This window comes from Corella eumyota, chromosome 3 (assembly GCF_963082875.1).
Source record: "Corella eumyota chromosome 3, kaCorEumy4.1, whole genome shotgun sequence".
NCBI lineage: Eukaryota > Metazoa > Chordata > Ascidiacea > Phlebobranchia > Corellidae > Corella > Corella eumyota.
In genome coordinates this window covers 2,101,056-2,117,682 of record NC_137492.1, presented here as the reverse complement: position 1 = coordinate 2,117,682, position 16,627 = coordinate 2,101,056, and the positions used below count along the sequence as shown (strand labels likewise).

Here is a 16,627-nt window from a genome sequence, read left to right as displayed (position 1 = left end):
TGTGCATAAATAAAATTATTTAAGGCAGCTTAATAAGTTGCAATCTTAAACAATATAAAAAGGCATATGAAAATAACAATTATAAAATTTAAAAGGTTACACTAAACATAAATATTTTTTAACAAACTGACAATAATCAAATATTGTTTCTAATTTATACAATGTAAATTATATTTCTTTTATTCTGAATTTTTAGTTTTGTGAATTAAATTTTTTCCAAGATTCAGGGGTGTAAGTTTTTTGTGTCAAAGCATGGATTGATTCCATGTCAGAAGCAAGCGTTGAGTTTACCATTCGTTGCTGTTGTAAGCGACTTTTACCTTCAAACATCGAAGACACAACTATTACTTTAAAACTAGAGCCGCACATGTTTGGCGAAATGTCCACTACTTCGACGTGTTCTGCTTGTAGAGAAGTTTTTAACTTTTCCTGCAAACTTTCGGCAGTAATACTCATAGTGATTGCTGTATTTTAGTATTAATTGACAGTTAATATATAAGCTAGTTCTTAACAATTTAAAAATTTTCGTGCAATAAATCTGAAAAAACGTGGGGTGGTTACCCTAAAAAAACATGCTTGTCCGGGTAGGAACCCGAAAAGGGGCCTACAGGCACAAGTGCTCCGGAATAACCAGATTTGTAAGAGGTTTAGAAAATAAATAGAGTCTGGTAGATTTGTTAGGGGTTTAAAACATTTATAAAAAATTTAAGTTAATTAGAAAAAGTTTAGAATTTTATTAATATTGGCTCTGGTTAAAAAAAACTTCCCACCCCGACCCCACCTACAATATTTGTTTACCCAATCGATTAAATAACTTTTATTTATAAGTTAATATAAAATAAATTGTAAAAAGTGTGTTGAAAACCAAACTTTTGTAGTAAGTACTGACGGCGAATGCAAATGTGTTTTTTACAATGTACTTAGATTCGGAATGCACTTCGTTTTTAGAATTACATTTAAAAGAATATTTGCATTTAATTAAATAAAAATGATTCTTATTTTTTTGAATATATCTAACTTTTTGCAAGCAAGGAATTAAAAGCAAAGGTATATTGGACTTCATTACTTTTTGTTTAAATAATTTCACCTCGTCGGATTATTGGCGTTCCCTGATGCTTAAAGTGGCGCACGCTATACGATATAGTTTATAAGTAACAAAACTAACGTTTACATATGCCAGTGATAAGAGTATGTGTAAACACAATGGTCCTACCTTAATAAATATATCGACAGGTTAGTCAGTATGAGCGACATGAATTTTACAACATTGAAAAATGAAAATATAAGCAGGTCAAATAGAAAACTTAAAAATGCGTACTAAAAAACAACAAAGTTGTAGGTAATTTTTAATAAAATATGTTACAGAGAATTGTATTGATATTGTTTACAGATATTTTGTTAATTAAATATATGTTAAAACATTAACCTTGTACAAATAAACATGAAAAATAAAGAAGGTTTAAGAAGAATATTAACATTATTTTTGGCATCTTTAGTTGTCATTTTATGGGTAATATATTTGAGAATTTATTTTGTATTTAAATTTTAAATTCTGGTAATTAAATTTTATGATCTTATTAAATTTTAACAATATTTACTGTATCAAGTCGCTTGATTTTAAAGGTTAAACAGGTTAAACTTTAGCGAAGTTAATTGCTAAAAGAGTACAAAATTACCTACTGATAAAGACTTCATAAATCATTACCCTAAGATACTTATGAAATATAATTAAGATAAGTGTTTGTTTAACATAGACATTTTGATATCATTATGTTGACAAATGCAAAATATAGATTAGCAAATTATATACAGAGTTAAAAAATCAAGAAGGGGTTAACGTAATTATGTACAATTTTTTTGGCACAAAATCTTGCCCAAAACTAGTTGATTTTAATTAATTAACTTTAGCTTAAAATTGTACAAATTTGTCACAATATTGACTTTATGATGCTGTCTATTTATTAGGCTATCAATTGTTTTAAAGGCTTTGTTAATGTGATTTATATTCTACATTTAACAAATTAAATTATGTTATAGGTGCTAAGTATATCTGTCTTGGCTTTATCTACTATTATCCGAGACGAATTCAGCAAAATCGCCTTGGTTACAGAGAACACATCGGCCGGAAATTTTTACCTGAACTTATTTTTTCCAGTTGTCTTTCCAGTTCTTATCTCGGTTTCGTGCTTCTTTTTTGTGATTGGGTGCCTGGGCTGCTGTGGCGCATTTACAGAGAGCCAGATATTGCTGGGCTGGGTATGTACTTATACACTTTATAATTAAATGAAGTACACTACAACAAAAGACATAACAATGTAATTTTTTTGCAGTTTTTCTTTTCAATCTTGGTGACTTTTTTTGTTGAACTGAGCGCTGGGATTTGGCGGATGCTGAGCACGGATTTAAGTTACAGCGACAACGACTTGCAACAACTCAAGTTCAACATCGAAAAATATGCTGGCAAACCTTCGTTTTTCTGGTTTAAAAACGCCTGGAACGACGTCCAACACAAAGTAATTTATGATCTAAATTATAATATAACACGTCATATTATACAATCAATCAAATAGTGACGTCATACAAAATGCTAAATTGACGTCACATGTTTAAGTTTAAAAAGGCAATACTAAAACATTATATTTTAGATATAGTTGTTTTTTATTTTTTAAGTTTCAATGTTGTGGTGTTTACGATTATAATGATTGGGTCAACGAAGATCCATTAATGCTAAGTTCCTGTTGTTCAAATGGTTTAATTGACGAGGTTTGCCTTAACGAATTGCCCGAGATAATCGGCTGCGGAAAACCAATGCTCGACTTTCTAGGCTCAACCCAGCTGATCCCATCCACCGCTTATGTAACAGTTGTTATGGGAGTTATACAGGTAAAATACAAACTTTACTACACAAATTTCGGTAATTTCTATAAGGATTGACGTATACAAAGGGCTAGAATAAGTTTTTTTAAAGCAGTTTAACGAGAAATAGTTTTAAAACCGCGAATTTTATTTTATATGCGCTTATGATCGTAAAATCCTACGTGATTTATCGCTGACAGTTTTATATACCGTTTGTCATTTATTTAGTTGTGCCTTTCCTATCCTTGCTTTAGTAATAAAAAGTCTTAAATTTATAGATTACGACCAACAATATAGGACACTGTATTGTTCTCTATTTTTTAATATTATAACTCTGTTTGCACTTACGGTATTTTGTGTATGCAAAACATAAAAATATGAACCGCAAAACGTCAGTTAATAAAAAGTTAAAATGAGTAAGGCTATGTTGGTTTAACTAGAATCTAAATTACAAAAACAAAATTACTTGATACAAACCTATGTTGTTTTAATTATTGCCTCTGCTCTATTATTAATTTTTTAACTACTTTGATAAAGAATTCCTATGTTATCTAGTCTTTGTATTATAAATTTTGTTTTTAGCAATGTTCCTTTAAAAAAAAATAATTATTTTTTAGTTTTTGGTGATGGTGCTCACACTCAAACTATGGCTGATGTTTTGCTTCACCCAACGACCCAAAAATTTTGGGGACCCTTATTTCTACTCATTAAATAGGCAACAAAATGAAAATCAATATGAAAATCAAGAGAAAAAGTTAATTCAAAATCAAAAAAGTGATTTAAAAGAAGGTACAGTTAACTTAATTTTAAAGTGTATTAGATAAGTTATTTTACTAACTTAGATTAAGCTAAATAATTTTTGTTTATTATTCAGTAGCTTACTGTAGTGACTCCAACTTTCATGTGATTGAAATTGAAAAAGAAAAACAATTTTCAGACCATCAAAACGAAACAAAATTTGTCCAATTTGATCCCAACCCAGTAACTGTGCACAAAAAAAACAGACACAGCTCAGGATCAAGTCGCACCGATAAAAGACACAAAAACAGACAACACCCTTATCCTGTGGTAGATAAAGGGCATGGGTTTTGTGAATTATGTAGCGCATTGCATAATCAATCCAATGAACAAAGGCAAAAACTGATTCCTGTAAAAAGGGATGTTTCTAGGTCTGGTAAAAGTGACTTGAGTGACATAACAGGCAATAACAGTAAAGTTAATGACCAAAATTCCATGCTTGAATCACAACCAAACTTAAATTTACCTGACAGTACTGAAAAAAGAGATACTAATATAAATACAACCCCATATGTGTTAAAACAACAGGAATAAGAAATTGATTTGCATTTTTCAAAAAGTTCATAATTTTACTTGCAACATTACCCATTCACATTGTCTGGTAATTCTACAATGTACATTGCTTACCCCTTTATTTAAAAGTGTTTCTTCTATTTTGTAAATAAAATTTAAAAGAGTTTATAAGGTAAAATATTATCCAGAAATAAAATTAGTTAACAAAACAAATTTTAAATTACAAAGGGATGTTAAAATATGGAATACTGCAACACAAAACTGGCAAAAAAATTTGGCAATAAATAATCCTAGTGTATTATATTTACACATCTTAAAAAAAACGTATTTTAATATATATAAAAGCAAAAAAATATGTTGCCGCTATGTGTTTTTGGTGTGAAAAATGGACAAAAATGTATAATTTAATAGAACACTAACTTTGACTTTCATTCTTTTTGCATAAAACTGTTAGTTCAGCTACAACCTAAACAAAATTTAAAATGAATTAGTTATTCAGTTATTGGTTTAAAAATTTAAACCTTATTAAAAAAAACTAGCTTTAAAAAGAGTGTGAGCAGAGGGGATCAAACCCAGGACCTCATGAAGGAAAGCCAAATGTTCTGACCACTACATCACGCTGCTAGTATAACTCAAAATATTCATCTGAATTTTTATAACAAAATTTCAAAAATATATTTTACCCTTTTCATTGTTGGTCTTTTTTGTCTCTTATACTCAAGACAATTACTTGAAAGTTCGTACAACAATTCACCAATTTCCTGATTCCAATTCCCCGCTGTTTTATCAAAAAAGGTCCAAATTTCGTCCCCTTTGTCGATATTTTCTTCTATGTACATTGGGAGGTTAATTGGATCTCTGTCGTTGTCTAAGACTGCAGCCCCAGTCAGCAGTTCTAGTAATACCTGTTGTAGTAAAATATAGAGTCTGAGAGTGAATTTATAATATTAAATAAGCTTAAAATCAATTGATGAAATGCGCGACTTAAACATGGAGTAACGTCAGTTATTCCGACCCAGATATTATGGAGATTATAATTGCCTGGTAATTATGCCGCTGATTAAATGCCGACTTAGCAGGAGTTCATACAGTTTATAGCGCTTTACTCAAGGGCGCTACAGCATGAGAGTAGTGGGAATTGAACCAAGGGCCTCATGTGGTGTTGCATGTGTTCTTACTACTTCACTATGCTGCCCCACAAGTGAATAATAACATTTAACTTATGCATGTGTTCTTACTACTTCACCACGCTGCACTTAACTACAATTGAATAATTTCATTTAACTTACAACCCCAAAACTGTAAACATCCATTGCATATGAAACAACACCTCGGCAAGCATCAGGGGACATATAAACCATTGTTCCGATGGGGTTCGTCGTTTTCGTGCTCATTTGTGATGCATCATTGTTACTCGTGGATCGGATCAACCCAAAATCGCTGATTCGTGGTTTCATTTCAGAATCAAGTAAAATATTTGAGCTAAAAAAATAATAATCTCAAAAGCTTATTTAATATAATTTTAATGACAATATGCTAAATTTTATTAACTTTATGTCAAAATTTCATTCCCTGCCCAAAACTTCATGCCAAAATTAAACCACCAAGCTAATTACCTTTTTATATCTCTGTGTATAAGTTTTTGTTCATGTAGATAAGCTACTCCAGCTGCTGCCCCTCTAGCTATCTCCAATCTTTGTGGGATGGTTAAAATTTTCTCTTTCTTCCTACATGTAAAACATTATTTTATACCATTGTTCATCAAGGCAAATACTTAATACATTAAGCAACATTTTATTACCTGCATGCCTCTAAACTTGAACTAAGTGAACCGTTGTACATGTAATCATATATTAAACATAATTCAGGACCATCACACGAGTATCCCATAAGTGGAAGGATATTTTCATGCTGTAATCTATATAAACAACATAACAGCATTAGGATAAACAGAGTTAACTACAGACTTATATTAAATCAAGTATTTAGCAATACACTTATGAGACACTTTTTTATTTAATCTCTGCATTTAACCACATAAGACTAATTTAAATATAAGGTTTTTACAAATTATATTTTGTTCTTACTCTGATATTGTGTGTATTTCTTTTTTGAATTGTTCAGTAATGGCAGAAGCAAATTCTGGGGTGTCCAGCTTTAATCTTTTTATTGCAATTAGACGTGCTTCTAAACTGTTGTTACCCTAAAACAAACAATATTATATAATATTAATAATACTTTTCAAAAAATCACTTAAAATTTTAAGTGTGAGAAAAAATAACAGGTGCATGTATCAAAATGTTTAGTTTTAAAATTAGCTTTTAAACCTTGCCCAGGATAAACACTGCAATTTTAAATAAACAAGGCGTTGGTAATTTAAAAATTGATTTAACTAACTTGTGATGATGGAGCTAATTGACCTTGAAAAACTGACCCAAAAGCTCCCTCCCCTAATTTTAATGAATCGTTGAAATCCGATGTCAACATTTTAAGATTTGAGTAAGAAAAGGAAGACACTAAAAATAAAAATTCAAAACAATAAAAAACTTGAAAATCCTTATAGTTACTCTGCCCTGTAAGTGCACAAGAACTATGAAGTAATATTAGGAATTATGAAGTAATATTAAGTATATTTTTGAGGTCCAGTAATAGTTGAATTACCCACAACACTGTAATTTAAATAATTGAAGAATTTCAACTTACTTTCTAGACTTAGCCCTTTCAACGAAGAAGGCAATCCTTCAGAGGTTGGTTTCAGTTGTTCAGACATTTGTGGAGTGACACTCAAAGATGAGTCATGCTCAGTTAGTTGTCGCAGATAAGTAAGCCCCATTGGGTTACAACTCTCAGACTCAACTGGGGGTACATGAGGGCGTAAACCATATTGATTGAGGGCTCTTACCCCATTCATTGATTCATCATAAGTAGGGAGCCTCTGTGGTAAAGGGGGTGGACGTGGAGGGGCATCAGTTAGTTTTTCTTGGATTAGATTTACTAAGCTGTAGAGTTGAAGTGATGAAAGAACATTCAGGAGATCCTGAAAAAATATTTGATTAGGAAATAGGTGATGTTTACCAAACTTAATTACATTTATGCATAAACTCATTTAATTTTTTCTTTAAAAATTCTTTCTTAACACTAACCATAATACTTTGATTTTATCTATGAAACTTGTAACATTTTAACTTAAATGTTAAGCTGGAGCCTAAACAATAATTTGTTTAATCTTAAAATAAAGTTTGTCAGACCTGGACGGTTGAATTTGAAGTTGACCATGAATCAATTATTCCCATTGTTGGACTCTCACCTCGAGTTGATAAATTTTCAAATGTTCTGTCAATGAAACATGAAATAAAATAATTTCTATTTAACTCAAAATTAAATAAAATAATTGAAGTTAAAAAACATCAGGCACTAAAAAGTATAAATCTGTTTATATTATTTATATAAAGCTTTACATCTAAACAAAAAAGTAAATATATAAATAAAATTCAAGAAAAAGGTTTTATAACAAAGAGTTTGCAGCAATAATTATGAGTTAAATTATATTAAATACCTTATTTGTTGAATACTGTATTTAGGTTCTGAATTTGTATTGCTTTTTGGAATCTTTAGAATAAAATCCTTCCAATTTGTAGCTGTTCCAATAGGATCCAAATCCTCTGCTATTTTCACTAAAACAGTGTAAGGTAGGTTTCGAATATAAGTGTTTGGTGTTATTCGATTTGACGTAGAAACCGAAGGCAACGAACTAAACGACACATTTGTCCGATAAGAGCTCATTTTATTTGATTATTAGAAAGCCAATTCTAAAAAAACGAAGCATATTTAAAATAAAAAAATACATAAGAAAAAAAAGTTACAACTAACAAAATGATGTTAACCTAATTTAAAAAACACTTTTTTAATACATAGAGCAGTACAATTTATAATTTATATACATTTTCACAATCCTGACAATTTAATTTTAAAAGTTTTACGAAGGTCCTTTACGTAAACGTTTTACAGCCTTACATAGAGTATATAATTCAAGTTAAATTAATCTAAATAGCACTATTAAGTACATATCTTGTATAATATAGTTTAATATAAATAATACACTTGTAAATTTCTCTTATTTCTAATTACTCTGCTGTCAGTTTGTTGTTGAAAACAATAACACACTACTACGGGATTTCCCAATTTCGTAATAATAAAATTTTGTGACGTCATATCTATAAACTTTAATTTTTTTTATTAATAAAAATTTAAGCTAATATGTATTTAATTACTTTTAATAATTTTAAATTTTAATAATTTTAAAATAATGGATTATGTTCAAAGCTTTACCGAAAAGTTATCACAAGATGCTGAAAATATCGTTCATAATATATTCCCGAGAAAGGTTGAGCAGCTTGACATTTTGTTGCGCGAACCTAGTTTAAGCCTAAAAATAATACCAGAGGTCCGAAAATGTAGCTGGAAAAGCATGGAAAGTATTACTAGCCTTTTGGATACCGAAAGCACCAAACCAAGTATCACAACTGTCACGCAAAATCAAATCATTGCCAAAACATTAGACCTTATTCGAGAGGAAGTCTGTCTTCTAATGGAAACGTGTAATACGCTACGTTTGTGGGTATTTATGCCTTGATTAAAAAGATTTTTGAACAAATTTTATTAAAATAATTATCATTTTTTTGATAGGTTACACTTTTGCTGCCAAAAATAGAAGATGGAAACAATTTTGGAGTCTCAGTACAGGCTGAAACAGTCGGTGAAATTAAGCAAGTCGAAACAGAAGCAACTCTTTATTTATCACAAATCTCGACCTATTTTTTAGCTAGGGCAAAGGTAACCATGGTAAACTATCTTTAATTAAACAAAACGTGTAAAAACCTATTTTGACCTGGCCTCAAAAAACTTACAGCCTTTAAACTTTAAAAGTTTTTGCTGCAAAGAACTCTTATTAATTCTTTAAGATTGCAACCAAACTGATAAAGCACCCGAATATTCTTGATTACCAACGATATATTGCTGAAGAAGATGAGAAGCAGTTTATAAACATTCGCTTGATGGTTGCTGAGCTACGAAACTCGTATTCGTCTATCCACGATTTGCTGTTGAAAAATATGGAAAAAATTAAAAAACCAAAAGTCTCAAATTTCACTTCAATGTATTAAATAAATAAAAAAAAACTATTTTAAACTGAAATCGTGCTAATTGGACAAATGTCGCCCTTTTCAAAGTGAAAATTCGTTCTTATTTCAGTCAACTGCAGGCTACTGGCAATTTGATATTACATATTTACTGTTATGTAACTCAATTTATTATAAATTTAGAAAACGTAGGCTACCCAGTAATGTTTTGCAAACAAATTATACCAAAATGTAAGCAATTATTTTAAATATAAACAAGTTTAAAAAGCTTGCAAGTAATAACAACAAACAACCTAACTTTTGAAAATTTGGAAAGTCAAAAAATAGTCTCGAATCAGTCATGCTTGTCAATTGACATAGTTATTTTTACTTACTAGCGGCGAGCGTCGTCTGATCATCATCGTTAAAAATACGTGACTCGAATATTGTCTTAATTATAGTAGAAAGATGAGTGTTTATAACCTAATAACTAATGTAATGTGTCATTAAATAAATTTGTTAGGTACATATTTATAGAATTTAGTGTAACTTTGTTTAATTCTATTAAATATTTAACCGTAAAACTAAAAATTTCGTTTAGAAATTTATCGATATATTTAGACATTTTTAATTGGCCTTATATGTTTGTGTAAAAGTAATATTTTAGCGCGTACTGTCAGTTACCATTCTTAGAAGTGGGCAGTTAGGAAATGTTCACTTAACTTTATAGATTATGGCGTAATTTTTATAAAAACAAAATGGCAATATTTAGTTTATTGCGTGAATATAAATGATTAAAAATCGTATACATAGTAAGGAAAGAAAATCACATTTATTTTGTAGGGTGTCTATTGAAATAAACTAACAATTAAATTAATAAATAAAACTGTCTAAAATTAATTGGAATTTAAAGACAATCAATATAAATTAGATAACTTTTATTCAACAGGTTGATTTTCGTTATTTTACCTGCTAAATGTGAAATTTTATATTTTATTGAGAGAATAACCATCTTCAGTAGTTGCTTATGCATTCAACATTTCCTACAATGACTTCGCCAGCGAAACAACACAATAGTGTTCCGAAGGTTAAACATAAGTCAGTCAAGTTACTGCCCATGCCGGGGTTATTTTCACAGCCAATTGAGTTACACAAGATCAAAAAGAAACCCTTTGTTGTGAGCGGGAAATTAAAGGGCCCACCTGTAAGCAATACCAACGTGAAACAAGATTTAACAAAAAAACTAAACACTAATAACCATATTTTAAATAAAAAAGACGATCCGATAAAACATTTGCATTCCAAGTCAGACAGCACGAAATCTCAGAAGACAAACAATCATAATAAACATAGCCGCGACAAAGCAATATCAACTGAAAAAATAAAACACAAGCTAGATAAAAAAACAAAGACACATGAAAAACAAATTCCAAAGGAAAGAAGAAAATCTGTGGAAGATGTAAAACCCAAATTAGCTAAGATAACTCCTACCTCGAAAACATGTATAGTGTTGCCAAATAATACATATACAAACAATGCAAAAGATCAAAATAAACAATCGAATGTTGAAACTATTCAGGATATAAGTCCTACTGCTGTTTCTAGTAATCATGAACCGTTAAAACAAACTAATCGAGTAAGAACCAGCAGTAGGCACAGCGAACTAGGTGATAATGTTTTTGATAACATTATGAACCTTAATCAGGACCCTGAATTGGAGGAAAATGTCGATAAACCTACTATAGAGAATGACTTATTATTACCTGAACCTGACGTTCCTTTAGAAATTTTAGAAAGTGTTGTTGAAATTAAAAGCAATTGTGCCGATAAAATTCAAAATGAAGATCTAAACAATTTACCTATACTTGTATTATCTAAACTAAATGATGATAATGTTAAAGATTGTAAAACCGTTACTATTGAACCTGGACCTATTACTGAAATTAAACAAACTGATATAACTTTACCTGTATCAGGTAATAATACTGTACAAACTATAGAAAATAAACCTGAGTTAGAAGTACTGGAAAAAACTGTAAGTTTTTCTGATGATAAAATGTTTAGTCGTAAACGTGAACATTCACCAGACACCAACCATACAAAACATAAACACAAAAAACATAAACATCATAAAAAACACCACCATTCCGATAAACACAAGAAAAAACATAAAAAATCATCTCGTGAAAGGCCAGAAAAAAATGAGAATCATATTAGTATACCTCAAGAACTTAACAAAACAATTAAACAAGAGGTTGAAATAGACATTAAACCTGTAATAAAACAAGAACCAGAATTTCTAACTATTAAAGAAGAACCTAAGTCACCTGTTCTTGAGGAAGAAAACAATAATTATTTAAGTAAAAAACAAAAAGAACCGATCCTTGGACTTGTCACTAGACATTATGTTGAAGCTCTTTCGTCAGATGTTGAAATAGTTGACAGACACCCATTTTCAAAACCTGAATTTCGAGCTTATATTCATGTTGAAACTGATCCAAATGGTGGAGCATCAGTGTTGCATGCTTACCAACATGAACTTGACAGCATGTCAGCTCTAGATCAGGAATTATTTGCCAAAGATTTTTGCTCTTTATGTTTCCACGAGGAAGAAAAATCCTGTGCTTCTTTTGTGATGGGAATAGTTCACAAATCAGCAGAAAAGATGCCAGACTTTTTGGAGTATTTTTCCGAAGAGCATTCTGATTTAAAGGTCAAGACAGAGGTTCTTGGTCAACGAGATATATATACTCAAACCATTAAGGAATTTAGAGATCAAGTTTGCGAAACATTTTCAAAAGAAAGTGGAATGTACAGGTAAAAATAGAGTTGCTTGAAAAATTATATAAATAAATATGATTTGATTCGTTTTACATTTTTGAAAAAAACTGAAATTTATTAGTATGTAGTTTGGTACCTGTTTTACCTTAATATTAATATTTTAGAACTGGATCTATGCGTCAAATTAGCCTTGTTGGTGCAGTGCAAGAAGAAGTTGGTGCATACTTTCCCGATGTTCTTGACATTTTAGAGGAGAACCCATTCCTTAATATCACTTTACCATGGGGTGAAATGTCCTGCTCACAGTTACCATGTAGATCCCTTAGTAATGATGGTCCAATAATGTGGATTCGAGCTGGAGAACAAATGGTCCCTGCTGCTAACTCGAGGAATTCACCTTCGAAAAGAAGAAGGTAAGTTTTTATTTAGAAAAATTGTTAGAAAATTTTTCCGGTTTTAATTTTAAAAGTTGTAAAAATACATCATGCCCAATAACTTTATATTCTTGGCACAATATTAATATTCCTTCTTAAATAAAAAATTTAATCTTTGTTATTTAATACTACCTTAATATAAGCTGCTGCAGTTATAATTAGTTACCTACTTGTTTACCTTCTACAAACTAATTTAAAAACTCCTGAAAATTGTGATATCCAGTTATTATTTCTGTAACTTTTACAGATCCCAGCACCAAGGTTTCCAGAACTTAGCCTTTCAATATAGTGGACGCTCTGGTGACATTCGCGAGACTTTTGTTGAGGATCGAACTCACGCTCATGCTGACCATGTAGGCCATATAACTGACAGGCAAACTACATGGGCTATTGGTGTACTAAAGGGGATATCTGCAGGCCACAAGTATGTATAACTATATTTAAATGAGATTAAATTTAAATTAGGTTTTATATTTAAGGCTTTACATAGGATTAAAATTAAAGTATTGGTTTTTGCTTATTTGTTTGTGGGTTTATATGTAAATACAAAGGCTTTCTATATTGACTTTTTATTATTATATCTTGTATGTTAAATTTGTTTTTATATTGAGCCCTAATATTATTAGTTTTTAGTGTGGTTTTATTATCAATTTATATCATTTTAATTCTAAAATAGAAGTTTAACATTTAAAAACGAATATCAAATGACATTTGACATTATTAATTTTATCATCAACTTGTAAATTTGTTATTTTTATTCTTGGAATTGTCGCGACCGATAATAATTAGTTTCTATCTTTATTGCTAGGCCCACAATGAATAAAATTTTAAAGGATGTAATTTGTTTTCACTCTACTTCCTTTTATGCTGTGTCAACCCAACTCCAATTAGACTTATTTGAACCACCTATGTCTCAGGTAGCTAATAAAATCTTTACTATTTTGTATATTAAAATATTTTACACATCACCAAAAAATGCTGTTTTTTTATAGTTAATTATTTTTATTTACACTATAGTAATTATTTTTATTTACACTATATACTGTAACCAGTCAATATTCACCTTTAAGTCAAAATTTTAATTATTGTAAGTTGGTTGCAACTCTTAACTAACATTTGCCTGCGATAATTAACCTGCAGACCACAAATGCCAGTTTTGTCTATTATGCAGTGCTGTAAATTGGACATACATAGATATTGTTCACTAAGCTTTATTAGATATTGATAGACTTATATGTATAGTATTTGTTTAATATGTTTTACAGTGTGTGCAGTGGGTAGCTGAAGCCAAACTTAATCAGCTTAGAAGAGAGGGTATAAAATACTGCAAAATAAAACTTTACGACAACGACATTTACTTTATTCCGCGGAATGTCGTTCATCAATTTCGAACTGTGTGTTCAACCACCAGTATAGCCTGGCACATGCGATTAAAAGGCCTACATGGAGAACCTACATATATAAAACCTTAAGTCTGGTTTTTAGACTCTTACATTTTATACCTGGGCACCTTTTTATGTTCCTACTGCCAAGTTTGCAGTCATAACCCCTATTTTCTGACATGGTTTTTTGCTATGTTGTTCTTTTGTTTCTTGCACTAGTTTGTACATTTTTTAAGGCTTGACAGCGTTTTTTCTTCATGTCTTTTGTGTGTGTGTTATTTATTGACTAATTCAGTGAGTGGTTAAAATAATGATTAAACACAAGGTGCTATTTGTTTTATAATACAACCTTGTTCTTATTTTTACTACCAGACTGAAATTATTTTTCTTTTCTGTTCATTTATCTTTTAACAGCATTCTTGCTGTGCGTTGGCATTAAGTAACAATATAAGGTTTTAATGCGCACCAATTGTGCCTATTTATACTGTGAATATTTTATACACGTTGTGTTAGTACTCGTATCACTTTTGTGCGGTTGACAATATCCTGATATTTTTTACAGATGACGTTGCAATACCTATTTTATGTTGATAGCAATTTCACATACATCTCAAGACGGCAGCTGACTACTCCTAATAGTTTAAACACTTGTTTTTGTATATGTTAGACAGTATTGTATTTGCCATGCACCAATTGTAAAACAATCAATATTTATTACGAAAATAACTTAAAATCAGGAATTTTTTTGATAGAAATCAGGTGTTTGGCCATATTATTTTGCTCCTAACTCCCCAGACACTTTTCATTTTATTTTCTTGACACAATGGTGCTGTAAATTTTAGATATTCTTCTTTCATTTATTTTACATCTCTTTTATTTTTGAACTAATGTATTAGATGGGTAAAATTGTTTCTTATTTAAAAAATTTTATGTCATTTTAAATATATATAATTTGTCAACCAAAAAAAGGTTCAATCACTTTGTATGATTCATAAGAAAGATTATTGCACAATATGAAAAATTAATCAAAGTTGTAAGTAATATAAGGAAAGAAATCATTCAGATTCTAAACTCTCAGTTAAACTTAATTTTGCTTTTTCCATCTCATGCATGAATTTGTAGAATTGAGGTAAGGTCAACTCCATTAAAATAGTTTCCATTTTTTCACCATTGGCAACTGATAGCTTCATCTAAAAAGCAATATTCAAATTAATCCAATTATTAATAATATAACACAATAGTTTTTTTATTAATATCTTTTTTCTCGATGTGGAAAGGTCGACATAATGACATAAACATAGAGTAACATCAGTTACCTCAACCAAGTCTCAAGTTGCATTTGGAAGTTTGGGATAATACAGAACATAATTGCCTGATAAATACGCTGCTGATTAAGTGTTGGTTCAGCAGTAGTTCATACCATTCATAGCGCCTTACTTAAGAGTGCTACAGCACGGGAGCAAAGGGAATTTAAATATTTCTATACAAAATTTCATTGACAAAAGTCAAAATAAAATCACAAATCAAAAATTAGGTTAACAATTTCTTTAACAGTGACATAAATACACCTGAATTGACTTTACTTTAACACACCTGCAAGAAACAATTTCCAACTCTACTAAGCTCAGAGCTAGATGCTGTAACCCCAAAATGCCAATTCACATCTACAAGTCTATTTGTTAAGGGTTTAGCATCAGTTGATTCATTGTCATTTGCCGTTGGTTTTTTCCACATTTGGCAAAATGTTGAAGCTCTTGTAGTGTCCAATTTTAAGCTTTGAAGGTCACTGTAAAGTTGACCAGTCGTTAGTTTGTTTTTTGTTGATTCTGTAATAAAAATTAGAATTAGATCTTATTTTAAATAATTTGTTATCTGTTCATATAAATACAAATTTCTATATAAAACAACATGCATATTTAAAAGTTACTTATTAATTTACCTGTAGCAATAAGTATAAGTGTTTTAAACATATCCTTAACAACTGATATATTAACATTTTCATTTGAAGAATATTTCTCCAAAATATCGTTTACATCTACTGTAATGTCCAGATTTTCAAGAAAGGTGAAAACATGGCTAAGTAACGTTTCATATTGCTATAAAGTAGTAAATTTCTTATTAACAAACGAGCAACGTATTAGAACACATATTTTAAAGCTAAACATTAAATAAAAAAAAAGTTGTTACGAAAAATTGTTAATAATGTTGATGTATTAATATTACCGAATTCGTGAGGTTATTAACATGCTGTATGGGTTCTAAGACATCTTTAGATGGTAGAGTTTCATAAAATCGAAACATTTTTATTCGTTAACGTCTTAACAGCCTAAATTTTTCTTGTTTTCTTCTTGTAGTATCCGTATCACATTTACATTTGTTTTTAATAGTAAATATTACGTGATGACGTTTTATTGGGTTAAGTGATCATGTAAAAGTAAAATTTAAATGTAGTTTTAGTTTTTGAATATTTCAACTACAAAATATATTTGCTTGCTATTATTTAATATTTAAAATAAATAAAACAAAATAATAACAAATTTTATCGGTAAAATGTAATGTAACTTAGCTTTAAATTTAAATGCATAGACTATATATCTTTATGATGCAAAACCAGATTTTAAATATGCGGTTAAAGTGATGAATGTAATCTACATTTGGAATAAAACGTATTTTACTTCCTACAAAGTTATTCGTCTTTGCTAAGTAGTTTAATTAATTTGTTTACATGAATATTCAACTAAATAAA

General features: G+C 29.9%; 6 protein-coding genes across 6 annotated transcripts; 3 read left to right on the top strand and 3 right to left on the bottom strand.

The window, feature by feature from the left end:
* Nucleotides 1-66: 66 nt before the first annotated feature.
* Nucleotides 67-542, bottom strand: LOC145745179 (bolA-like protein 2). The gene has a single exon (XM_082563185.1). The coding sequence runs from the start codon at nucleotides 454-456 to the stop codon at nucleotides 193-195; it is 264 nt and encodes an 87-aa protein (XP_082419311.1). The 5' UTR covers nucleotides 457-542; the 3' UTR covers nucleotides 67-192.
* An 899-nt stretch (nucleotides 543-1,441) lies between these two features.
* LOC145745060 (tetraspanin-12-like) lies at nucleotides 1,442-4,188 on the top strand. Its single transcript, XM_082563050.1, has 6 exons — nucleotides 1,442-1,510; nucleotides 2,038-2,256; nucleotides 2,331-2,513; nucleotides 2,671-2,883; nucleotides 3,474-3,645; nucleotides 3,731-4,188. Exons 1-6 carry the CDS (start codon nucleotides 1,442-1,444, stop codon nucleotides 4,186-4,188), a joined length of 1,314 nt encoding a protein of 437 aa, XP_082419176.1.
* LOC145745178 (interleukin-1 receptor-associated kinase 4-like) lies at nucleotides 4,010-7,972 on the bottom strand. Its single transcript, XM_082563184.1, has 10 exons — nucleotides 7,724-7,972; nucleotides 7,416-7,500; nucleotides 6,871-7,204; nucleotides 6,565-6,683; nucleotides 6,255-6,370; nucleotides 5,969-6,085; nucleotides 5,784-5,894; nucleotides 5,457-5,649; nucleotides 4,851-5,072; nucleotides 4,010-4,633 (listed from the first exon to the last, which is right to left on the bottom strand). Exons 1-10 carry the CDS (start codon nucleotides 7,948-7,950, stop codon nucleotides 4,583-4,585), a joined length of 1,575 nt encoding a protein of 524 aa, XP_082419310.1. The 5' UTR covers nucleotides 7,951-7,972; the 3' UTR covers nucleotides 4,010-4,582.
* A 501-nt stretch (nucleotides 7,973-8,473) lies between these two features.
* Nucleotides 8,474-9,329, top strand: LOC145746053 (proteasome activator complex subunit 3-like). The gene is made up of 3 exons (XM_082564234.1): nucleotides 8,474-8,785; nucleotides 8,854-9,000; nucleotides 9,129-9,329. Exons 1-3 carry the CDS (start codon nucleotides 8,474-8,476, stop codon nucleotides 9,327-9,329), a joined length of 660 nt encoding a protein of 219 aa, XP_082420360.1.
* Nucleotides 9,330-10,239: 910 nt separating this feature from the next.
* Nucleotides 10,240-14,843, top strand: LOC145744577 (uncharacterized). The gene is made up of 5 exons (XM_082562454.1): nucleotides 10,240-12,101; nucleotides 12,230-12,478; nucleotides 12,747-12,923; nucleotides 13,308-13,416; nucleotides 13,765-14,843. The coding sequence occupies exons 1-5, from the start codon at nucleotides 10,312-10,314 to the stop codon at nucleotides 13,969-13,971; spliced, it is 2,532 nt and encodes an 843-aa protein (XP_082418580.1). The 5' UTR covers nucleotides 10,240-10,311; the 3' UTR covers nucleotides 13,972-14,843.
* LOC145744578 (COMM domain-containing protein 7-like) lies at nucleotides 14,541-16,254 on the bottom strand. The gene is made up of 4 exons (XM_082562455.1): nucleotides 16,105-16,254; nucleotides 15,821-15,977; nucleotides 15,475-15,707; nucleotides 14,541-15,071 (listed from the first exon to the last, which is right to left on the bottom strand). The coding sequence occupies exons 1-4, from the start codon at nucleotides 16,180-16,182 to the stop codon at nucleotides 14,937-14,939; spliced, it is 603 nt and encodes a 200-aa protein (XP_082418581.1). The 5' UTR covers nucleotides 16,183-16,254; the 3' UTR covers nucleotides 14,541-14,936.
* Nucleotides 16,255-16,627: the final 373 nt, after the last annotated feature.